General features: G+C 42.2%; 1 protein-coding gene across 2 annotated transcripts; it reads right to left on the reverse strand.

Moving 5' to 3' along the window:
- Nucleotides 1-930: 930 nt before the first annotated feature.
- On the reverse strand, nt 931-25,302 carry LOC110516285 (sodium channel regulatory subunit beta-1). 2 transcript variants are annotated; one of them, XM_021594796.3, is made up of 6 exons: nt 23,529-25,302; nt 12,150-12,316; nt 7,407-7,644; nt 3,464-3,605; nt 3,169-3,240; nt 931-2,908 (listed from the first exon to the last, which is right to left on the reverse strand). In XM_021594796.3, exons 1-5 carry the CDS (start codon nt 23,578-23,580, stop codon nt 3,174-3,176), a joined length of 666 nt encoding a protein of 221 aa, XP_021450471.1. In that variant the 5' UTR covers nt 23,581-25,302; the 3' UTR covers nt 931-2,908; nt 3,169-3,173. The 2 variants fall into 2 exon arrangements, with proteins under 2 accessions (XP_021450471.1, XP_021450476.3); XM_021594801.3 differs by lacking the exon at nt 3,169-3,240 and having other exon boundaries at nt 23,529-25,300.
- Nucleotides 25,303-26,411: the final 1,109 nt, after the last annotated feature.

Here is a 26,411-nt window from a genome sequence, read left to right on the forward strand (position 1 = left end):
CTGCTTACCGTATTAGATAATATATCATAATATCTGTCATTTAGTAGATGCTTTCACCCAAAGCAACGCAGTCATTTGTTATACCTACGAGTGGTCCCAGGAATCGAACCCACTGTTCCGGCATTGCAAGCGCCACGCTGTACCAACTGCGCTTCAGAGGACACGTTAGTTAATGGAGAACTTCAAACCTTGTCGTTTTGTTTTAAAGGAGAACTTGAACTCTCCTGTGTTTTTGTTTGTTAATTTCATACCTTCTCTGTTAATAAAGGGGGGACTGAGAGGAGGGAGATGCTGTGTAGTCGCCAGGATACGTACAATTAACATTTTAGTCATTTAGCAGATGCTCTTATCCAGAGCAACTTAGCTAGGTGGGACAGCCACATATCACAGGCATAGAAAGTACACTTTTCCTCAATGTAGCTATCAGTCGAGTCAAAGCTAGAATGGGGTGGAGAACGTATATGTGCAGCGCCCTTAACTGTAAGGCCACCCTCAGGCACCTTGTCCATTATGTTAAAGTATATTTAGGAATTGTCATTTAAATAAGAGCAGTTTTAAAAGGTCATAAGGGAAAGTTTGTGTTTGACCTCTGCCGAAGTCGGTCTTGGTTGACGCCATGGTCAACAGACTACACTATCTGTTATCTGACCCTCCTGACTCCCAGTGAGCCCGTCAATTTCCTGGAAATGTTACATCACTGTGACATCACCAGTTTCCAGTCAGGTACTCTATCATGAGGTTAGCCACAGCACATTGACAGCCATACAACATGTGACTGCATGCCAGTACAACAGGCCATTTCTGTCCCACACTTCAGTAGCCCCTATGCTCTTTAGATGAGATCATTACACTCTGTCTCTCTCTCTGCGTGCGAAAGAGACCGAAAAGTTCCCACAAACATTTCCCCAAATATACAAATCTGACACGGTAGAGATTGTTTTGATTTAATAAACCAGACATAAAGCCTACTCCATTCTCACATGACAATTGTATTATGGTATAAAGCTGACTGTTTTGGCAAGCAACATTTCCATAGTAATGTGAACTGGAAAAGCTCTCTTCAGTGAACATTTTTAATTACAGCAGAAGTAGATTATTCCCTGTTTTAAGCCTGTTGTTTTTTCCAACATATATTCCGCTATTTAATGTTGAAGTTCTGTGAAAGGCGAATAGAAACTCTAACCTGACCAAATCGGCGTGACTTTTTTTTTTTTTAAGGAATTTTGAATAATTCTAAATCTTGAACATTAATTCTAATGAATGATCATTTGTTCACGCGTTGCAGTTATCATACGATAACAATCCTATTATTCTTTCACTTTTCTGTACTTCAAATGTAGCAAACCCAGATCCCAATGACATTCTATAAGAAAGTATGTATGCAACATGGCAGTCCACATTAGGCAGTGTTATGCTGCCCCTGGAGGTATAATTCAGAATTGACTGCCAAATAGGAACGACAGGGATGTCAGTTTTCAATAGCAGCTCACTGTACTCTGCTCCATAGGGACTGATCGATATGAGCACTAAGCCAACACTATGTATATAGTATAGTTTCTGCTCACATTAGGTATCTTCATTAAATAACTTGTTTTAAACCAGTTTAGCGTCTTGTTTAAACCATTTCAGGTCTTTGACCAGTCACAGACATTCCTGCTCCAGACACACTGGACAAATTGTGGTAGTTTCCCACGGTAGTAAAATGGTAGCTAATATCACATGCCCTTGGTTGTTGTAAATATGGTCAGGATATTCTAGCAAATTAAGCATTAATGAAATATGGAGAGAATGCAATTATACTGCAATAAATATATGTATAATGTATGGAGGTTTCCAGTCACAACGGTAGAATGATAGTCTCAACATTTAAAAATGGCACTGCTATAATGTGACACTTTCTAGAAGGATACATTGGTGGATAATTATAGCTTTGAGCAATTTACTCATTACCTTAAGTCGTCTGACACAAGCAACCCTCACAAGCTGATGTCCAAATGAATGTCCATGGAATCACAACCGTCCGTTTCTCTCGCGAAATCTCAGAGACCTACCGGTTATGTGAAAATGATTCCATTGCGTTGATAAATAGTTAGCTACAGTCCTTCTCGATCTACAGTATGTACAGGCATGAGTCCTACACTAGACACTGGATAGTGAATTTGCCCTGATCCTAATGTACTTTTTGAGCTTGAGAGAGTTATCCTATTGGTAACATTACTAGAACATTAATGCTTTAACCTTTTAACAGGTAGACAGATGTTGTCAAACAGAAATAGTTGCTCTGGATGTGTACAATCCATTACTCGCAGCTAGTCAACCGTGTGTTAGGCTACTACTCCCCAGGGGGTACTCATTTCATTAACCTGAATGCATAACTTTCTTAAGGTTTTACTGGGATGCTTTTGAATATACCGGTAGGCTAGTCTGGATCTGCGCATAATAGCCATTGAAGGTCTGATCAAGACCGGCTACTGAAGCCAAGTAAGATTGCAGTTGAGTTCTGATCTCTAATTGCTTTGATACAAGCACAATTTAGAATCCTGAAATGTACCTTTAGAAACATATTAATGCCAATGGTTATGATGTATCACTACTATGTATGAACTAACTTAATATAATGTAGGAGTGTTACAATGAAGATTTGGATTGCATAATTAAGCATACGTACTGTATATACAACTCTCTTTGATATTATAGTACACATGCTGTATATTTGCATTTAAATAAAGTAATGTCCCTTTTTTTCCATTGGCTGTTTCACTTCTCATCCATCTGTTCTCTGGACAAGCCTCTTGGCTGCTCCTCCTGGATGGGGTAATGAGATGGTGTCATAATGGAAGTCTGGAAGAAGGGGTGAAGTGTTGAAGGGCTATCGAGAGCTATTCATCGTTTGGAGCCATTATTTAACCTGAAATGAAAACAAAACTTGTAAGAAAACATAGATGCCATGAATCCACTATTAAAAGAGAATTTATATTTTAGGGGGAGAAACTATCTAATATCAAGTTGTAAAATCCTGAACTTCTCCTTTAACATTCAAATGTTGCTGATTTGGTTCTGGGTGCTGATATGAGTTCCTTCCCATCAGTGACAGTATAGGAGTAATGGAAAGAACAGACAATGACCGGCCAAGAGTCCAGTTATGGATTAGTAGTAGGGGAAACCTACCAGTGCTATTCGGTCACTGCCACCATTGCACAATTTTCTTTACTCTCCGAAGCTATAGCTAAGTAATCCGCCCTGAGAGTGAGGAATAGGAGAGAGGGGGGCAGAGAGGCAGTTAGAAAGAGAATAGAGAGAGGCAGTTAGAAAGAGTATAGAGAGAGGCAGTTAGAAAGTAACAGTTTTAGCTAGGAAATTACATAGCAAGAAAATATTTTCAGAAGAAGATTGAGGAAAAAGTGTGTGTGTGCTCTTGTGTGTGTGTCTGTGATGAATTGGACCAGTGTGTGTGTTTACTCACGCGCTCTCTCTCAATGCTTCCTCGCCTTGCGCTGATATCTTCCTGTAGCAGTAAATCATCTCCACCACCAGCCATACCTGCAGCCCAACGATGGTGACATACATCATCACCTCAGACAAGATGGACGCTATCCCCCTGGTCACTAGAGAAAGAGATTGGGAGTTAAGAAGGAGACCGCCTTAATTAATTAGAAGCTATTTCAATGAAAATATACAGGTTTCTGAATTTCTGATGCCTCATATAACATGATGAACCAATTATCCCCAGACATCCACAAGGGTTCAGTGTTTCACTGGAAATGGACCAGTTTTTCATGGTCAACATTAATCTCAACTAAAACTGTTGGAATGACTTCAAGTAGTGGGTGAGTTGACTAAGCTTGCTGCTAAACCCAATACTCTAGAGACACTGCATCGGCCGTTGTGGGAGCTTTTAAAATATTACTTAGGATTATGAAAGCAATTTAGCTCTTGGAAGTCTTTGACCGCTCCTCTCTTGAGACAAATCCTTAATCTGAATGCAGGTCCATTAAAGCAGTACAGTAGGTCTCTATGTGTGTACAGTGCCTTCAGAAAAGTATTCATGCCCCTTGACTTATTCCACATTTTGTTGTGTTACAGCCTGAATTCAAATTAGGATTACATGTATCTTTTTAAATGTCTCACCCATTGACACAGTACACGATAATGACAAAGTGAAAACTTGTTTTTAGAACTGTTTGCAAATTTATTGAAAATTAAATACAGAAATGGCTAATTTACATGTTCATATGTATTCACACCCCTGAGTCAATACACCTTTGGCAGCGGTTACAGCTGTGAGTCTTTCTGGGGAAGTCTCTAAGAGCTTTGCACACCTGGATTGTACAATCATTTCCCATTAATATTTTTTTAATTCTTCAAGCTCTGTCAAATTGGTTGTTGATCATTGCTAGAAAGCCATTTTCAAGTCTTGCTATAGATTTTCAAGCCGATTTAAGTAAAAAATGTGACCAAGCCCCACAGGAATATTCAATGACGTCTTGGTAAGCAACTCCAGTGTATATTTGGCCTTGTTTTAGGTTATTGTCCTGCTGAAAAGGGAATTATTTTGGAAAGCAGACTGAACCAGGTTTTCCTCTAGGATTTTGCCTGTTTTTAGCTCTATTACGTTTCTGTTTATCTGAAAAAAAACTTGTTAGTCCTTTCCGGGGATAATCATACCCATAACATGATGCAGCCACCACTATGCTTAAATATGAAGAGTGGTACTCTGATGTGTTGTGTTGGATTTGCCCAAAACATAATTATATTCAGGACATAAAAAGGTTAATTCCTTTGCCACATTTTTTGGCAGTTTTACTTTCGTGCCTTGTCGCAAACAGGATGCATGTTTTGGAATATTTGTTATACTGTACAGGCTTCCTTCTTTTCACTCTGACATTTAGGTTAGTATTATGGAGTAACAATGTTGTTGATCCATCCTCAGTTTTTTTCCTATCACAGCCATTAAACTCTAACTGTTTTAAAGTCACTATTGGCCTCATGGTGAAATCCCTGAGCGGTTTCCTTCCTGAGTTAGAGAGGGCGCCTGTATCTTTGTAGTGACTGGGATACACCATCCAGGGTGTAATTAGTAACTTCACCATGCTCAAAGGGATATTCAATGTCTGCTTTTTTCCCTTCAATAGGTGCCCTTCTTTGCGAAGCATTGGAAAACCACCCTGGTCTTTGTATTTGAATTTGTGTGTGAAATTCACTGCTCAACTGAGGGACCTTACAATTATCTGTATGTGGCATACAGAGATGTGGTAGTTATTCAAAAATCATGACGCTCTTGCTGCTGATGATTCCTTGATCCACCTCTACGCAGACGATACCATTCTGTATACATCTGGCCCTTCTTTGGACACTGTTAACTAACCTCCAAACAAGCTTCAATGCCATACAACACTCCTTCCGTGGACTCTGTTCTTAAATGCTAGTAAAACTAAATGCATGCTCTTCAACAGATCGCTGCCTGCACCCGCCTGCCCGACTAGCATCACTACTCTGAATGGTTCTGACTTAGAATATGTGGACAGCTACAAATATCTAGGTGACTGGCTAGGCTGTAAACTCTCCTTCCAGACTCATATTAAACATCTCCAATCCAAAATTAAATCTAGAATCGGCTTCCTATTTCGCACAAAGCCTCCTTCACTCACGCTGCCAAACATACCCTCGTAAAACTGACTATCCTACCGATCCTCGACTTCGGCGATGTCATTTACAAAATCACCATGCCATCCGTTTTGTCACCAAAGCCCCATATACCACCCACCACTGCGACCTGTATGCTCTCGTTGGCTGGCCCTCGCTACATATTCGTCGCCAGACCCACTTGGCTCCAGGTCATCTATAAGTCTTTGCTAGGTGAAGCCTTGCCTTATCTTAGCTCACTAGTCACCATAACAACACCCACCTGTAGCACTCACTCCAGAAGGTATATCTCACTGGTCATCCCCAAAGCCAACACCCACTTTGGCTGCCTTTCCTTCCAGTTCTCTGCTGCCAATGACTGGAACGTATTGCAAAAATCGCGGAAGTTGGAGACATATCTCCCTCACTAACTTTAAGCATCAGCTGTCAGAGCAGCTTACCGATCGCTGCACCTGTACACAGCCCATCTGTAAATAGCCCACCAAACCACCTCATCCCCATATTGTTTTATTTACTTTTTTGCTCGTTTACACACCAGTATTTCTACTTGCACATCATCTGCACATCTATTACTTCAGTGTTAATTTGCTAAATTGTAATTACTTTGCTACTATTGCCTATTTATTGCCTTACCTCCTTATTCCATTTGCACACACAGTATATTGATTTTTCTATTGTGTTATCGACTCTACTTTTGTTTATCCTATGTGTAACTCTGTGTTGTTTTTTGTCGCACTGCTTTGCTTTATCTTGGCCAGGTCGCAGTTGTAAATGAGACCTTGTTCTCCACTAGCCTACCTGGTTAAATAAAAATGTTAAATACTATTTTTGCACACAGAGTGAGTCCATGAAATGTATTACATGACTTAGTAAGCAAATGTTTATTGAACTTATTTAGGCCATAACTTGCCATAAAAAAGGGGTTGAATACTTATTAACTCAAAACATTTCAGCTTTTCATTTTTGTATATTTAAAAAATTCTAATTATAGATTCTATTTTGACATTATGGGGTATTGTGTGTAGGCCAGGGCCAAAAAACACAAGGGGTGTGAATACATTCTGAAGGCACTGTATCTATGTCTCTACTGTATGTCTTTTTTGATACAGTATCTACTTAATGGTCAGCTGTCATTGACAGTGATCTGTTGGATAATCAATGGCGTGGCTGTGGCTGAGCCTTTGGATTGTAAGATATGAGACTTAATGACAGCTGTGGCCGCTTCTGTGACGGGGCTACTACTACTTACCATCCATCAACAGCTGTGTAGATAATGAGATGTATGACTGTTTCCTGTTCGCCCCTCTGTCACATGTCCTTGATTTTGATATCAATGCTTCCATTTTGGAACATGGTCCAACCTACCATTGGGCCATCTAACCCTGACCCTAAATCAAAATCATATAACTCATGCACCTTGTTCATCATCCGCTTGGACAATATTGCCACTTTTGTAAATTCAGGCATGGACATTGAGTGTCGGTCAACTCCTGCCCTCTCTTCCCTTCCTTCCTTCCTTCCCTCCCTCTACCCCACTACCCTCTCTCCCCTCCAACTCTTCACCCTCTCCATGCAGGGTGTAAGTACGCCTATGTCATGGCACTACTTTCACAAGGGTGATCTGAGTGTACTACAGTATTTCCCTCTCTTCCACCCTCCCTTCCTCTCTCCCTCTCCCCTATCCCCAGATGAGGGTGTGTGTCTACTATACTGTTTGTGTGTGTGTTCGTTTGTGTCTAGACCTAGACCTAACCCTGCCTTACGTCTTGGCACCACGTTGAGGTGGACGATCTTGGTGACGTCAGTGTGGAACCCGTAGGAGGTGAAGGTGAGGGTGCGGTTGAAGATGCAGCGGTAGGTGCCCGTGTCGTTCCACGTCACGTTCAGGATGTAGATGGAGCCGTCCTGCAGGTCCTTGGTCTTCTTGCTGCCGTTCCAGTCCAGACGCTCATAGAAGCGCTCGTCCGGGATGTCGCTCATTAGATCCTCGTAGCTGTAGATCTATCGGAAAACACAATGGGCTTGCAGTGAGCTTGCAATCCAAACTAATATGCTGTTTCCCCGTTAAATGGACCAAAACAGTTTGGATTGGCCTTGTGGTTAGAGCGTATGCCCTGAGATTGGAAGGTAGGCCGTTTGAACCTTGGTCATGTCATACCAAAGACTGTTAAAGCATTAAGGAGATGTATTTATAGAAAGGCCTTGCAATAGACTAGCATCCTGTCCAGGGGTGTACATCGAGGATCCTGCTATTCTGGCTTGGACAAGATTACAGTGCCTTGCGAAAGTATTCGGCCCCCTTGAACTTTGCGACCTTTTGCCACATTTCAGGCTTCAAACATAAAGATATAAAACTGTATTTTTTTGTGAAGAATCAACAACAAGTGGGACACAATCATGAAGTGGAACGACATTTATTGGATATTTCAAACTTTTTTAACAAATCAAAAACTGAAAAATTGGGCGTGCAAAATTATTCAGCCCCCTTAAGTTAATACTTTGTAGCGCCACCTTTTGCTGCGATTACAGCTGTAAGTCGCTTGGGGTATGTCTCTATCAGTTTTGCACATCAAGAGACCCATTCCTCCTTGCAAAACAGCTCAAGCTCAGTGAGGTTGGATGGAGAGCATTTGTGAACAGCAGTTTTCAGTTCTTTCCACAGATTCTCGATTGGATTCAGGTCTGGACTTTGACTTGGCCATTCTAACACCTGGATATGTTTATTTTTGAACCATTCCATTGTAGATTTTGCTTTATGTTTTGGATCATTGTCTTGTTGGAAGATAAATCTCCGTCCCAGTCTCAGGTCTTTTGCAGACTCCATCAGGTTTTCTTCCAGAATGGTCCTGTATTTGGCTCCATCCATCTTCCCATCAATTTTAACCATCTTCCCTGTCCCTGCTGAAGAAAAGCAGGCCCAAACCATGATGCTGCCACCACCATGTTTGACAGTGGGGATGGTGTGTTCAGGGTGATGAGCTGTGTTGCTTTTACGCCAAACATAACGTTTTGCATTGTTGCCAAGAAGTTCAATTTTGGTTTCATCTGACCAGAGCACCTTCTTCCACATGTTTGGTGTGTCTCCCAGGTGGCTTGTGGCAAACTTTAAACGACACTTTTTATGGATATCTTTAAGAAATGGCTTTCTTCTTGCCAGTCTTCCATAAAGGCCAGATTTGTGCAATATACGACTGATTGTTGTCCTATGGACAGAGTCTCCCACCTCAGCTGTAGATCTCTGCAGTTCATCCAGAGTGATCATGGGCCTCTTGTCTGCATCTCTGATCAGTCTTCTCCTTGTATGAGCTGAAAGTTTAGAGGGACGGCCAGGTCTTGGTAGATTTGCAGTGGTCTGATACTCCTTCCATTTCAATATTATCGCTTGCACAGTGCTCCTTGGGATGTTTAAAGCTTGGGAAATCTTTTTGTATCCAAATCCGGCTTTAAACTTCTTCACAACAGTATCTCGGACCTGCCTGGTGTGTTCCTTGTTCTTCATGATGCTCTCTGCGCTTTTGATGGACCTCTGAGACTATCACAGTGCAGGAGCATTTATACGGAGACTTGATTACACACAGGTGGATTGTATTTATCATCATTAGTCATTTAGGTCAACATTGGATCATTCAGAGATCCTCACTGAACTTCTGGAGAGAGTTTGCTGCACTGAAAGTAAAGGGGCTGAATAATTTTGCACGCCCAATTTTTCAGTTTTTGATTTGTTAAAAAAGTTTGAAATATCCAATAAATGTCGTTCCACTTCATGATTGTGTCCCACTTGTTGTTGATTCTTCACAAAAAAATACAGTTTTATATCTTTATGTTTGAAGCCTGAAATGTGGCAAAAGGTCGCCAAGTTCAAGGGTGCCGAATACTTTCGCAAGGCACTGTATTTAGTTTCGTTTCTAGGTTATATGAGACAGGGTTTGGTGAGCTAACACACTCATGCTGGGCAGATCATATTAGGATTTTTACATTACTGGATGAAATCTGTGCAGCAATTTAATCAAAGCACCAATGTTCTGCATCAACAAGGGCTCGTATCTCTGGACTAACAAGGGCTCATATCTCTGGACTAAGTGCTCAATCAGGTACTTTGGTTCTGTTATGATTTTATTATGGAGTGATTTCAAAAAAAGATTAAGTAATGTCTAAAGCAGTTTGGTTAGTGCAGTATAAGCAGTGTGGGAAAAAAGCACCCAATTGTCACACTTGAGTAAAAGTAAAGATACCTTAAGAGAAAATAACTCAAGTAAATGTGAAAGTCACCCAGTATAATCCTACTTGAGTAAAAGTCAAAGTATTTGCTTTTAAATATACTTAAGTATCAAAAGTAAATGTAATTGCTAAAACATACTTAAGTATTAAAACATTTCAAATTCCTTATATAAAACAAACAAGACTCCACCATTTTCTTATTTTATTAAAGTGTACGGCTAGCCAGGGGCACACTCCAACCCTCATACATAATTTACAAACAAAGCATGTGTTTAGTGAGTCTGCCAGATCAGAGGCAGAGATGTTCTCCTGATGAGTGTGTGAATTAGACCATTTTCCTGTCCTGTTAAGCATTCAAAATGTAACGAGTACTTTTAGGTGTCAGGGAAAACGTATGGAGTAAAAAAAAACATCCAAGTATTTTTACTTAAGTAATTTACATCAACGAGTATAAATATCATGTGCAGTGTTTTTCCTGGTCCAGCATGCATGTCTATAACAGGGATTCTTATTTTTACAGTAAAACAATATAATAATAATAATATGTCATTTAGTGTATACATTTTAATCCAAAGAGATTTGTATTAGACAATGCATACATTTTAGAATATGTGACCCCAGAAGGAATCGAACAACAACCCTGAGGTTACTAGTGCCACACTCTTACCAAATGAGCCACACAAGACCACCTACAGTGACAGGTGAAGTGACTGGTCTACAGGCCTAAAGGTCTTCTGACTGCCCCTTGACCCCTATGAAACAACAGGCTGAATAGCATGGTCAGAGGTCTAACCCCTGTCACTCTGCTCTTGACCTCCACCCCTGACCTCTCCTTGGGGTTCGGTTTCACGAGATCAATCTGAGCTTTCTTTTGTTTGAAGTTACTGGATGGAATACGAGGCCCCTACTAGCGGCTATTGATGCATAATAGTTTAGGGCCTTTATTGTTTTTGAGTATATGCTTTCAGCATTATGCTCAGCATGTTGTAGTAACTGAGGGCTGAATCCTAACTTGTATGGATATGTACACACAATAACTCATGTAAATCATGCATTGCTATCAATAAGAGATTGTTTTAGTTATGCACACTGGTCTAAAATGGATTCACCACTTATCATCCAAACTTTTGTTTCACAGTTTCCAAATATTGTAGTGTCAAACCAGGCAACTGGCTGCGGCCACTCCCAGCAGGAGCCCTTGTTGAGGCCGTCTTAGTCACGGCCTGCCTGCATCACTTCTTGATGCATTAGCTGTTTAGAAACAAACAGAGCTAATGGGATCTCTCTCCTCATGTATGCTGTTATGTGCTGGAGGGATTTAATGGCTACCCTGTATTGATGTTGGAACAGACTCCTTCCTTGTAGGGAAAGTTGTGTATGTTTACATCTGACACTGAGGATGACACTGTGATGCTCTTTCTCATGATAAATGATAGCTCCCATTTCACTGGAGAAGAGACTACTTGTTTTGCTGAAATAGAAATGGCATTTTAAATGTAACCATGCTTGTTTTGATTGATGTGTTTTGTCTTTTTAGTGAATGAGTTAAAATGATCTATCTTGATGTGTCTCCATTGTACAGCAAGTGTGATGACTTGGTAGTCATTGTGTTCAGTTGTGCTCTAACATTCATGAATTGCGTATGAAACCTTGTTTCCAAATTGAAACTAAAAGGCCTGCCTTTGTTGCTGATACAACAGACAAGCCAACCTGCTTAGCTACCTCATTGACTCTCCGTGGGGTCAATCCCCACAGAATGAATGGGGATACTTTTTAAACTCTGCTGGGAGGGATCACTTATTGTGCACTTGCACACTCCCTGTCATGGATTTAAACCCCCTCTAGCCAATGTTAACACCAATCCAATCCTTTAAATCCATGTCGGTGAGTGCGCGAGTGCACACTTTAATAATTGATTTGTTATGTTCTTTATAGCGGTTTTCATCATCTCAAAGCTGTGTCAAAAGCAAAAAACAAACAAGCAACACATCACGAGTAGCCTAGCCATAGTTAGCTAGGTCAACCAATAGTGTTTTTTAGTTTAGGAGAGATGTGGAGAATTGAAGGTGTGTCTCAACAATAAGTATTTTCCCCTGAAGTGTGCACTCATTCACTACTTCCCACAAATGTAAAAGCACTGCAGTCGGGCTAGTGGGAGTACCATACTTATTCTACCAGTCATTTCCTTTTAAATCAATGATGGGAAGTGAACAGGCTCACATTCTGCGAAGAGGAGAGATAATTGGGATATATCCCACTACTGTCCCTATGGATCCGTGTCTACTCACTTTTGTGAACTCGCTCTCCCCTTTGGGCATGAAGGACCATTCAACAGTGGCCTCGGCGGGCACCTCGCCCCTCATCTTACAGGAGATGCAGCCCAGCTTAAAGCCTTCGCTGACCACTGCGTCAGTGTCAGAGTCCACCTCCACACAGGCTCCATGGCATAGAGACGCTGAGGAGAGAGAAAGTACAACAAACAGACAGTTAGCCATGGATATTTGGTGCTAGCCATGGATATTTGGCTTTACAGCCCACTGGGTGAATCAACATTGTTTCCAATGTGGCATAGACGTTGAATTGACGTCCATGCCCAGTGGGAGTGCACTCCTCTTTTACAGTGGTCACATCCGTGCAGCACGATAATTTGATCACTATAAACGGTTGGTCACTATAACCACGTTCACTTAAAATGGAGTGCAGTGTACGAGTAAATCTGAAGTAAGCCTGAGAGCCATCATGGGTGATGATCCTTGTTCATTGATCCATGGCTTGAGAACAGGCCGACACAAGACCAACGCTCTAGTGATATTATCTTAATACGTTGCAGGCAAACTGTCTCCTAATGCTTGTCAATTGAATTGGCAGATAATATGATAATGATATGGCAATGATATAATTAAGAGTTTTTGTTCTGCGTGCTTGCTCCTATCGCTCATAGCATGCTTGTCTTTTTTTCAATATCAGGGCATAAATTCTTGCATTTTTTATTTATTTCCACTCATAATTTCGATATACGTTTTGTTGTCGTTTTGGTCATTTGTGTTTTGTTTTTTTCAGATTCATATAGTCTATTGACGAATTAGCCAAACAAGCTACAATGGCTAAGGGTGACCTGGATGTAGAAATTGAGGGGAAATAAACAGATTGCAGTGAGCGATGCTAGTCTCCTTGCAGCCTGTCTGCGAGGTATATATAAGTAAGCTACTTGCATATATAGACGCATAAGTCTATATATGCCATCATGTCACATACTGTACATCGGCCGAGAGCAACACACCTGTAACTGCAAGTGTTTCTTTCTCAAACTGCACCCTGCAGTTTCCACAAAGGCATCTGCACCTGCATCGCTCTCAACCAATGATCTCGGGCTATTTTCAGCTTTGACCTCTGGCGATGTGTTTTGTTCAACCGTAATGAGATGAGGGGACAGGATACACATTGCACAGGCTGTCAGATGAAAAGTGACTTGAAAAATAAACCAATGCATAGTTTGGTTGAATTTCATAGTCACCATTCATAATATACTACAGTACCTGATATGCAACAACGTGAGAACTCTCTGAAATAAATATTGCAACACTGAATGCTGATACAGATGAAGACAGAGAGAGAGACAATGCTGCAGAATACTGCAGAGAAAGAGGAAGAAACAGGGAGGGCATGAGGGAAGGAAGGAAAGGGAGGAAAAGAAGGTGGGAGGAAAGAGAGAGAGAGAGAGTTAACAGCCATTTCTAGGAGAGGCAGAGGAGGGCACAGGTGTAATTCCTGCTGATTCACTGCAGAGAGAGGTGGAGGAGGAGAGAAAGTTAACATCACAACAGTTTAATCACATCAGCTACTTCTACACGGGGAGAGGGGGAGTCGGGAGACAGCCCATGCAGACAAACATGTAGAAAGGGGACTGGGATGGCAAGTTTTGACTGCTCAGAAAGGAAAGGACCTGGAAGAAACACAGACATGAGGACCCATAACACTTCACACGACCAACATTTCACACGACCACCATATCATCCATCAAATTAGAGAGTTGGAAGGGGGTTGGGGGAGGTCACAAGACTGGACATAATGCTGACACACAAACAGTGGCAGGCCGTTGTTTGAAGAGGAGTGAAGAGAGGAGAGAGGCACAGTGGGGAGGAGTGGATGCTGCTGCCGGCTGTTCATAGCAGAGACAGCGAGAGGAGAGGAGAGAGGCACAGTGGGGAGGAGTGGATGCTGCTGCCGGCTGTTCATAGCAGAGACAGCGAGAGGAGAGGAGAGAGGCACAGTGGGGAGGAGTGGATGCTGCTGCCGGCTGTTCATAGCAGAGACAGCGAGAGGAACAGAACATGCAGAGTGGATAGACGCATCCAAACAAAGTGCAGACTCAGTGACCTACAGTTGAAGTCTGAAGTTTACATACACCTTAGCCAAATACATTTAAACTCAGTTTTTCACAATTCCTGACATTTAATCCTAGTAAAAATTCCCTGTTTTAGGTCAGTTAGGATCACCACTTTATTTTAAGAATGTGAAATGTCAGAATAATAGTGGAGAGAATGATTTATTTCAGCTTTTATTTCTTTCATCACATTCCCAGTGGGTTAGAAGTTTACATACACTCAATTAGTATTTGGTAGCATTGCCTTTAAATGGTTTAACTTGGGTCAAACATTTCGGGTAGCCTTCCACAACCTTCCCACAATAAGTTGGGTGAATTTTGGCCCATTCCTCCCGACAGAGCTGGAATAGCTGAGTCAGGTTTGTAGGCCTCCTTGCTCGCACATGCTTTTTCAGTTCTATAGGCTTGAGGTCAGGGCTTTGAGATGGCCACTCCAATACCTTGACTTTGTTGTCCTTAAGCCACTTTGTCACAACTTTGGAAGTATGCTTGGGGACATTGTCCATTTGGAAGACTCATTAGCGACAAAGCTTTCACTTCCTGACTGATGTCTTGAGATGTTGCTTCAATATATCCACATAATTTTCCTCCCTCATGATGCCATCTATTTTGTGAAGTGCACCAGTCCCTCCTGCAGCAAAGCACCCCCACAACATGATGCTGCCACCCCCGTGCTTCACGGTTGGGATGGTGTTCTTCAGCTTGCAAGCCTCCCCTTTTTTCCACCAAACAAAATGATGGTCATTATGGCCAAACAGTTCTATTTTTGTTTCATCAGACCAGAGGACATTTCTCCAAAAAGTACGATCTTTGTCCCCATGTGCAGTTGCAAACCGTAATCTGGCTTTTTAATGGTGGTTTTGGAGCAGTGGCTTCTTCCTTGCTGAGTGGCCTTTCGGGTTATGTCAATATAGGACTTGTTTTACTGTGGATATAGATACTTTTGTACCGGTTTCCTCCAGCATCTTCACAAGGTCCTTTGTTATTGTTCTTGGATTGATTTGCACTTTTCACGCCAAAGTACGTTCATCTCTAGGAGACAGAACGCGTCTCCTTCCTGAGTGGTATGACAGCTGCATGGTCCCATGGTGTTTATACTTGCGTACTATTGTTTGTACAGATGAACGTGGTACCTTCAGGCATTTGGAAATTGCTCCCAAGGATGAACCAGACTTGTCGAGGTCTAACTTTTTTTTCTGAGGCCTTGGCTGATTTAATTTGTTTTTCCCAAGATGTCAAGCAAAGAGGCAGTGAGTTTGAAGGTAGGCCTTGAAATACATCCACAGGTACACCTCCAATTGACTCAAATTATGTCTATTAGCCTATCAGAAGCTTCTAAAGCCATGACATCATTTTCTGGAATTGAACATGCTGTTTAAAGGCACAGTCAATTTAGTGTATGTAAACTTCTGACTCACGGGAATTGTGAGTTATAAGTGAAATAATCTGTCTGTAACAATTGTTGGAAAAATGATTTGTGTCATGCACAAAGTAGATGTCCTAACCGACTTGCCCAAAATATAGTTTGTTAACAAGAAATTTGTGGTTGAAAAACAAGTTTTAATGACTTCAACCTAAGTGTATGTCAACTTCCGACTTCAACTGTATCATCAACCTTCTGCAAACTAATTTCCGGTAATGTGACAGACACAGAGCACAATATCCAAATCCGTTGCGTAATCTGTTGACGGTTGGGCAGAGATTTGCCTTATGCAACTAATATTCCAGAAACTGCAGATTAGATTAGGAGGAGCCCATGCGGGGATTAGCCGTTGATATCAATTTACTGAATGCCCTCAGTGTGAATGCAACAATACAAACTGGTGAGTTATAGTTCAGTCCCTGAAAAGGCTGTCTATCTGTCAGTCCCCACAGACTGATGTTGGTAAGTCAACTGTTAGGAACGGAAGGGATTGCAAGAGGATGGATGGAGGTCATTCTCTGAGCCAGAGAGGAGATAGAAGGAAAAAGCAGAGAGAACATACAAAAGAGAGTGATCTACAGTAGAGTGAAGGAGGGACAGAGCGAAATAGAGAGAATGAAAGAGGGATCTATAGAGCGAAGGAAAGAGGGAGAGAGACCGAAGGGAAGCAGATCACATCAGTTTCCATGACAAGGTTATCACCCATTCACAGTGGAGATGTATACACACCCTCGGCCTGGGGAAATAGCACACATCCATGACATGTCCCTGGACACTAACCAAGAAAGGAACGTTCCATAGGAACAAATATGTGTAATGTACTGTTTGTTGCATTCATTTTCTCAGAGAAATTGACACATCTAGACCAGCGTCGCTGGCAGCTAGTGAAGTGACTGCATTTGAGGATGCCTGAAGAATTCTTGGACCTGTGCTGAAAATGGCCTCTTGACACTCCCCTAGGCTTTTTCTATATTTGAATTAGAATCTCCAGGGAAGGAGTTGTCCATAGTTCTGTACATTGAAGTGTGGTCTGGGGACTTCTATCAGTTCAGGCAAAGAGAGCATGTCACATGCCCTAAAAGACACATCTATAGAAACACCGTCCTGCCTTTAAATGCTCAAAAGGCAGCATCTTGTCGATTGGGAAACAGCCTGCAGTGTTTGTTGTCTAATATCTATCTAGTAGGGCCATTTATCCAACTTTGAAACAGACTAAAGTATATTGATGAACTAAATGCTCTCCCGTAAATCACTACCTCCCTGCTTAATGGATACCAAACCCACTAGTGATAATTTATCCTTGTCTGCCTTTGCTCAACTCCATATCTCTCTCATGCTGCCTATCTCACTCTGTCTCGGTCTCTGACACACACACACACTCAGACGTGTGTGTGTTGTCGTGAGACACCCATCAGGAAATGACTTTGGAGCACTATCCTCTCCTCTCCCTGTCTCCAGGCCCAATACTCTGTGTGTGTGTGTGTGTGTGTGTGTGTGTGTGGAGGTTTTTGTGTGTGTGAACTGCTTCAACCTGAGGCTGAACTGCTTTGACTCATGGGCAGACCCAGAGAGAGAGAGGGAAAGAGGGAGGGAGAGAAGCCGCCATGTCCCCTCTTACAGAGGACCCCGCATCAGTGGTGCCTGCCTGTCTAGACTGACTAGGAACAGAGTGCCAAGAATAGAGGCTCTATGACCAACAGTCAGTTTATCTACCGCGTGTGTGTGTGTGTGTGTGTGTGTGTGTGTGTGTGTGTGTGTGTGTGTGTGTGTGTGTGTGCGTGCTCAATTAGAACATTTAGTCATGGTCCAGATTAGCGGATTAGATTAAACGGATAGATTACACCTTCCATCAAATTTACAGATTTGAATCATTTATTTTATTTTGAGGCTATTCTGAACACCTAGGAGAAGCTTGAACCAGATCACAACTGCAAGTATATGAATGATCTTATCAGTGAAATGGCTGCTGCATTTCCATGTTCAGTCTTCCTATCCCAGATGTTAGCACACACAATTTCAGTCCATCAATCAGGATAGCCTTTGGGAGGGCTATTTGAAATGGGCAAGTGAAGAAATGACGTTGATCTTAATTGAAGCTATGAACTATTGAATTGATCTCATCCAGAGTGCTCGAGATGTTTGGAGAGGCTTGCCACTTCCAGTATTCCACTAACATTAACCTCGTCCTCTAGCAATTCCTGCTTGTCCATTTGACAGGATATGGGTCTATGGGCCTGTGCTGGTCTCTCTAACAGCGAGGATTCCTCAAGGCTGCCAGTCTTTAGAGTTGATATGTGTTTATGTTTTACACTTGTCAACAGCAAGGACAAACGAGGCAAGGTAGTATACAGTTTAGTCATATTGGGGAAAAATGAGATCGGCCCATTTTGGTCTTCTTGTCTCACTCCCATGTACTTGTCTCAATCATCTGCTTGTCCAACTCTCATCTACCTGTCCAACTCTCATCTGCCTGTCCAACTCTCATCTACCTGTCTCACTCTCATATATTTGAAGACCAGACTTATTTGAGGATTCTGTCTGTCTGTCCTTATCATCACCCATTGTCTGTCTCCCTGTCTGTCCTCTCTCATCTTCTCTACCCTGAATGGGTACAGATGTGCACAGCACGCCAGACCCTGTCTCTCTTTGGGCTGCCCTCAGTTGGCCGGTCCAGCAGACAGACAGGATGCTTTATTTACCTGTTACACAAGTGCTGTTGCATAACACTCATACCTCCACCCCAACCTATCTCTTCCTCCTCCTCCTTCTCTCTCTCTCTCTCTTCCTTCTCTACCCCCCTCCCTTTTTCTCCAAAACTATTTTTTTCAACCTGGTCTCATTGTCCTCCATCACTCTGCAGCTCTCTTTGTGCAGCAACTCTCCATTCTCTCCACCCCCCCCCATTCTTTTGCTGCACTGACATCATTTTAAGAGAGTTGGCTGTAGTGCTGCCAGCGAGGGTAAACTGTGTGTCCTGAGGGTACTGCTAACGGGGGCAGGTTTAGATGGGGACATGGTGGGGCATACTGTGTGTCCTACATTTGGGACAACAAGTGGTGGCAGCGGTTGTTTCGTTAACAGGGGCTGGGTGAGAGGGGGACAGAGTTTGGCTGGGGGAGATAAGCTCCCCCTAAATCTCCCATTTAAGGAAATGCTTCCTATTTTGTATTCAGAGCCTCAGCATAAACAAAGCATGCGACACGGAAGCAACACCACACAGCACGTACTTAAATACATAAATACACACATACAGTATACATTGTACTCTCATAGATCAGACCATGCATCAGAAAACCTTCTGTCTGATTTGTGCTTTCACCACCACTCTGTAATAGTTAGGGCCACGTGTGCGTAATTACCTGACGCCTCTGAAATCTTCCGCTGTTCTGTTCACTACACACTTCAGTCTGACTGCAATCATTGAAGTCATTTGTGGTGACGTCAAAATGAGGGGTGGTGTACAAAAGTCATCAGCGATTGGATCATCTCTAACCAATCCGAGTAACAAAGCCGATGACGAATTCTCCAAATGCTGCTTTACCCACATCAGAATGGTAAGAATTCATTAGCGTTCTAGAAATCGTCTGGGAGGTACTCAGATCCAGACTAATTGCGGAGAAGAAACTAACGTCCGTGGTCGTGGTGTAGCATTTGGCCGGAGCAAGGAGTTTGGGTAGACAGGCAATGTGTGTACATCCATTCAACTAAAAACATGCAGTTTTTTCACACAGAGTTGGGATCATGATCTAGATTCCGCATGGTGACAATTTTGTTCTTCAGGAAATGGTCGGGGGATGGGACCGTTATTACAAATAATTTGAAGACAGCAAATTAACTACAAGAAGCCCAAACAGATACACTACATGACCAAAAGTATGTGGAAACCTGCTCGTCGAACATCTCATTCCAAAACCATCAGCATTAATATGGAGTTGGTCCGCCCTTAGCTGCTGTAACCCCACTCTTCTGGGAAGGCTTTCCACTAGACGTTGGAACATTGCTGCAGGGACTTGCTTCCATTCAGCCACAAGAGCATTAGTGAGGTTGAGCGCTGATGTTGGGCAATTAGACCTGGCTCGCAGTCTACATTCCAATTCATCCCAAATGTGTGCAATGGAGTTGAGGTTAGGGCTCTGTGCAGGTCGGTCAAGTTCTTCCACACCGATCTCGACAAACCATTTCTGTATGGATCTCGCTTCGTACACGGGGGAATTGTCATGCTGAAACAGGAAAGGGCACTCCCCAAACTCGGATTGCCAGATGGTGAAGCTTGATTCACTCCAGAGAACGCGTTTCCACTGCTCCAGAGTCCAGTGGCGACGAACTTTACACCACTCCAGTCGACGCTTCGCATTGCGCATGGTGATCTTAGGCTTGTGTGCAGCTGCTCGGCCATGGAAACCCATTTCATGAAGATCCTGATGAACTGTTCTTGTGCTGACGTTGCTTCCAGAGGCAGTTTGGAACTGTGTAGTTGCAACCGAGGATAGACATGATGCTGCCACCCCCGTGCTTCCCCTTTTTCCTCCAAACATAATGATGATCATTATGGCCAAACAGTTCTATTTTTGTTTCATCAGACCAGAGGACATTTCTCCAAAAGGTACGATCTTTGTCCCCATGTGCAGTTGCAAACCGTAGTCTGGCTTTTTTATGGCTGTTTTGGAGCAGTGGCTTCTTCCTTGCTGAGCGGCCTTTCAGGTTATGTCAATATAGGACTCGTTTTACTGTGGATGTAGATACTTTTGTACCGGTTTCCTCCAGCATCTTCACAAGGTCCTTTGCTGTTGTTCTGGGATTGATTTGCACTTTTTGCACCAAAGTACATTCATCTCTAGGAGACGGAACGTGTCTCCTTCCTGAGCGGTATGATGGCTGCGTGGTCCAATGATGTTAATAATTGCATACTATTGTTTGTACAGATGAACGTGGTACCTTCAGGCGTTTGGAAATTTCTCCCAAGGATGAACCAGACTTGTGGAGGTCTACAATTTTATTTTTGAGGTCTTGGCTGAATTCTTTTGATTTTCGCATGATGTCAAGCAAAGAGGCACTGAGTTTGAAGGTTGGCCTTGAAATACAGTGCCTTGCGAATGTATTCGGCCCCCTTGAACTTTGCGACCTTTTGCCACATTTCAGGCTTCAAACATAAAGATATAAAACTGTATTTTTTTGTGAAGAATCAACAACAAGTGGGACACAATCATGAAGTGGAACGACATTTATTGGATATTTCAAACTTTTTTAACAAATCAAAAACAGAAAAATTGGGCGTGCAATATTATTCAGCCCCTTTACTTTCAGTGCAGCAAACTTTCTCCAGAAGTTCAGTGAGGATCTCTGAATGATCCAATGTTGACCTAAATGACTAATGATGATAAATACAATCCACCTGTGTGTAATCAAGTCTCCGTATAAATGCACCTGCACTGTGATAGTCTCAGAGGTCCGTTAAAAGCGCAGAGAGCATCATGAAGAACAAGGAACACACCAGGCAGGTCCGAGATACTGTTGTGAATAAGTTTAAAGCCGGATTTGGATACAAAAAGATTTCCCAAGCTTTAAACATCCCAAGGAGCACTGTGCAAGCGATAATATTGAAATGGAAGGAGTATCATACCACTGCAAATCTACCAAGACCTGGCCGTCCCTCTAAACTTTCAGCTCATACAAGGAGAAGACTGATCAGAGATGCAGCCAAGAGGCCCATGATCACTCTGGATGAACTGCAGAGATCTACAGCTGAGGTGGGAGACTCTGTCCATAGGACAACAATCAGTCGTATATTGCACAAATCTGGCCTTTATGGAAGAGTGGCAAGAAGAAAGCCATTTCTTAAAGATATCCATACAAAGTGTTGGTTAAAGTTTGCCACAAGCCACCTGGGAGACACACCAAACATGTGGAAGAAGGTGCTCTGGTCAGATGAAACCAAAATTGAACTTTTTGGCAACAATGCAAAACGTTATGTTTGGCGTAAAAGCAATACAGCTCATCAACCTGAACACACCATCCCCACTGTCAAACATGGTGGTGGCAGCACCATGATTTGGGCCTGCTTTTCTTCAGCAGGGACAGGGAAGATGGTTAAAATTGATGGGAAGATGGATGGAGCCAAATACAGGACCATTCTGGAAGAAAATCTGATGGAGTCTGCAAAAGACCTGAGACTGGGACGGAGATTTGTCTTCCAACAAGACAATGATCCAAAACATAAAGCAAAATCTACAATGGAATGGTTCAAAAATAAACATATCCAGGTGTTAGAATGGCCAAGTCAAAGTCCAGACCTGAATCCAATCGAGAATCTGTGGAAAGAACTGAAAACTGCTGTTCACAAATGCTCTCCATCCAACCTCACTGAGCTCGAGCTGTTTTGCAAGGAGGAATGGGAAAAAATGTCAGTCTCTCGATGTGCAAAACTGATAGAGACATACCCCAAGCGACTTACAGCTGTAATCGCAGCAAAAGGTGGCGCTACAGGGTATTAACTTAAGGGGGCTGAATAATTTTGCACGCCCAATTTTTCAGTTTTTGATTTGTTAAAAAAGTTTGAAATATCCAATAAATGTCGTTCCACTACATGATTGTGTCCCACTTGTTGTTGATTCTTCACAAAAAAATACAGTTTTATATCTTTATGTTTGAAGCCTGAAATGTGGCAAAAGGTCGCAAAGTTCAAGGGGGCCGAATACTTTCGCAAGGCACTGTACATCCACAGGTACACCTCCAATTGACCCAAGTGATGTAAATTACCCTATCAGAAGCTTCTAAAGACATTACATAATTTTTCTGGAATTTTCCAAGCTGTTTAAAGGCACAGTCAACTTAGTGTATGTAAACTTCTGACCCACTGGAATTGTGATACAGTGAATTATAAGTGAAATAATCTGTCTGTAACAATTGTTGTAAAAATTACTTGTGTCAGTGGTTGTGGTTGTGGTTGAAAAACGAGTTTTAATGACTCCAACCTAAGTGTATGTAAACTTCCGACTGTCAGCAATGGGTGTGGCATAATTTGTTTATGAAATGAATTAAATAAATATGTAATTGTTGTGTCATTTGTTCTCTCAGGTTCCCTTTATTTAATATTAGGTTTTGGTCGAAGATCTGATAACATTCAGTATCAAAAATATGCAAACGGAGAGAAAATTTGAAAGGGGGCAAATTAATTTTTCACAGCACTGTACATGTAATATGGATTCAGAACGCATTTGTGCATACTGTAATAGATTTGTTGTATGCATACCATAGTGAAGCACACCTCACAGCACAGTCCATTCTGTTCTCCACGATGCTAGGGGGGTAGACACAGCGGGGTTGTGTGGCAGATTAAGCAACAGTGAGTACAGGTACTAATCTACACTGTTCTAGACTGGTCCATGCTGCCGCTAATGAGCCCTCCATTTTAACTCAAACGCATTGCCTCATCTCATCTCGTTATTCGCTCTGAAAACAAGAACAGCTATTTTAAGCTTTTAGTGAGCATTCCGGCAAAATGAGGGAAACGCACGCACACACACACACACACACACACACATATACAGAGAAGTACACACGGGTCTTGTTTATTGCAGTCAATGGGAAGGAACACTTGGTTAAACAGTGCACAGGACATTCAATATACTGTATCTCTATTATTTAACAATCAGTGTTACTATAACAGTCAGAGTCCCTGTAACTAAGGCTAAACCAACAAAGATTCACACACCCTTCTCCTCTCAAAAGCTGACCATGCACACAGCACGGCCACTCTGATCATACCACAGTACTGGACCTCTATGCTTATTGGCCCCTATAAGAACAGACAAAGAGTGAAGACTGGACTGTGGCCGTGACAACCACCCACTGCCCACTCACCTTGCAGAGCCCACAGCGCCAGCGGGACCAGCAGCAGCTGAACTGCAGACATCCTGGCTTTGGGAAGGGAGACGCTCTCACCGGTGCCAACCCACAAGCACTCTCTCACACACACACCCCACAGACAGGGAAAGACAAAGCAAGACTGTAGGTCTGCGTCTATTATCAGCTACTCCAAATAAATGTGATCCCACAGTAAGAACCTCTGGATCTTCAAAAGGTCTTCACTCTCTCACTCCGGTGAGGATGAGTCAAAGAAAACTCAACTGGAGCGTCCCAACCAGTCTGAGAGAGGAGAGGAGGACCTCTTCTGGTGAGGCGCAGTCAGAGTAACCTTTTTGTCCTCCTCTTCAGCTGCTGCTCGGCCTGGGGGCATCCCTCTGTGTGGGGAGGAGGGGGGGTGGCCAGGTGAGGAGGAGGTCAGCTCTAGGCTGAGTCCTTGTCAGTGCCCCGTTAGTGTCAGGAATATACAGCCTCCTCCTTACCTCACCGGCCTCCGTACTAAATCAGACTCGTGCCTGTGCAGCCTGTACAGAGTCCACAGTCTCCACACCCCCGTATTTAGTTACCAATGATGAAGAAATAATGCACTGCGCCTCAGGTTTCAGTAAACCTGGTTGTTCATTTAAAGCTTTTGTTCAACTATTTATAATCTGGACGCATTGATTGGTTGGCAATGTGACTGGGTGCACACAGAAAAAAGCAACATGTGGTAAATGGACTAGCAGCTGATATGATCAGTGATTCTTTGCGATGAGATTTTTCAGGAAAACATGTTGAGTTTAGGCTCAGAAAGTAGAAAACAACAGTGTGTCTGATGGAATTTGTGCATATCCTGGAAGACAGATCATTGTGTAATGAGTTTAGGTGATGTAATGCACTATTCAATGTAAAAAAAAGTGTTATATTTGCAAAAAAATAAGGACGCAGGTCCATCAACAAATCCTTCCACAACACTTATGATAATTGATGTTTTACATTTATATTTGAGTAATTTAGCAGATGCGCTTATCCAGAGTACTTGCAGTCTGCCTACTTACATTTTTGTTCTTGTTCATACCAATAAACCGGTGCATGTTTTCATTATTATTGTTTTGTTGTTGGTAACACTGGTCCCTACAGGTCAGGATAACAGGTCATTCCATAGACAACAATTAAGAGTGATTGTGGCCAAGAAGGCATGTAGAAATAACTTTACAGCAGGCCTATTGACCGATCTAACTTTGTACCATTTGTTATTTTAGCAGTGGTCGTATAGGTACCATACTAAGCTACATTCCGATATATTGTTGGATATGACTATACAAACCCACCGAATTAATAAATAAAAATGCCTAATTAAAAACCGAATTAAATTCGTGATTTTCTCTACATCTAGCCACTTCACATTTGAAAAAGATATGCTGCGTTTATGAGCAATATCTGTCCTTACGTATGGTCCCTCTTATTCCTTTGTGTCTTTCCCCATGTGTTCCTCTTTAGATTAAATTCTCCATTGCGTCTACTCCAAGGTTTTGTGTCGACTGTTGCCTTCCGGGCAATTCGGTGCGTTTGAGAGAAACCTTCCGCTGCGCGGGAAGCGTGGCACAGTTCAGCAAAAATACGCGAAGATTCTCATTCTAGGCACTTTCAAATAATATCCACAGTAGGCATACGAACCGGCTAGTTTTCAACATAATTTGATATTGAATAGGTGACCAGAGCGCCGAGGGGAAAAAAACGGATGAGCCTGCGAAATGACATGGTCTTCGGAAGGCTATCTAGGCTATATCACTCTTTGGGACAGGGAGCGCAAAGAGAGGTTGGGGAGGGAGGTGAATGGGAGGAGGGGAGGAGTAGTGTTTTGCAGCAGTGGAATGGAGAGGGATGATAGGAGAGGGATGATAGGAGAGGTATGTGGATGTGATGGCATTTATTATTTAATGTATTGTTTCCATCCCATGCAAAACCCACGTATGTTTCTTGAACATACTGTATAGGCCTATTATAAGTGTAAAATGGGCAAATCCGAGCCTATATATAGGCTTATGAAACGGCGCCGTAGCGTAACGCTGTGGCGGGTTTGGCAAGCACTATGCTTTTAATTTAAGGATCAGACCCTTTTGTTCAATTTTTGCATAAAATGACATACCCTAATCTAACTACCTGTAGCTCAGGACCTGAAGCAAGGATATGCATATAGAGTAACCATTGCAGTGAAAAAAATATCATGCTATTGTTTAAGGAGAGTGCACAACAAAACAAAACACTTTTATCAAGGCAACTGGTTTGATACATTCACCTCTGAAGGTAAATTATGTGCTTACATTCAGTAATCTGGCTCTGATTTGTCCTCCTAATGGTCCCAGAGATAAAATGTAGTACATTTTTGTTTGATAAAATCAATTTTATATTCAAATGTATGAACTGGGTTCTACAGTTTGAGCCCGTGCATGTATTTTTCCATTGTAGTATCTTTTACCAGATCTAATGTGTTATATTCTCCTATACTAATTTCACATTTCCACAAACTTCAAAGTGTTTCCTTTCAAATGGTAGCAAGAATATGCATTTACTTGCATCAGGTCCTGAGCTACAGGCAGTTATATTTGGGTATGTCATTTTATGCAAAAATTGAATAAAAGGGTCTGATCCTGAAGGGATTATAGCTTTCACCTGGATTCACCTGGTCAGTCTATGTCATGAAAAATGCATGGAAATGTTTTATACACTCAGTGAATATGTGTGTTGAATGTGATCGGGTAGGTGTGTCTTGTCTGTTTAATTAAGAAAATAACAAACTATTGATTTCATGTAGATGGCGCATGGCAGCACCTGTAACATAAGCCTAATTAAACTCAAAATATGCTATTCTCTTCTTTTGAAAATGCATTTTATTAGTCG

This window comes from Oncorhynchus mykiss, chromosome 3, assembly GCF_057628025.1.
Source record: "Oncorhynchus mykiss isolate SJ-2025 chromosome 3, ASM5762802v1, whole genome shotgun sequence".
Lineage (NCBI taxonomy): Eukaryota > Metazoa > Chordata > Actinopteri > Salmoniformes > Salmonidae > Oncorhynchus > Oncorhynchus mykiss.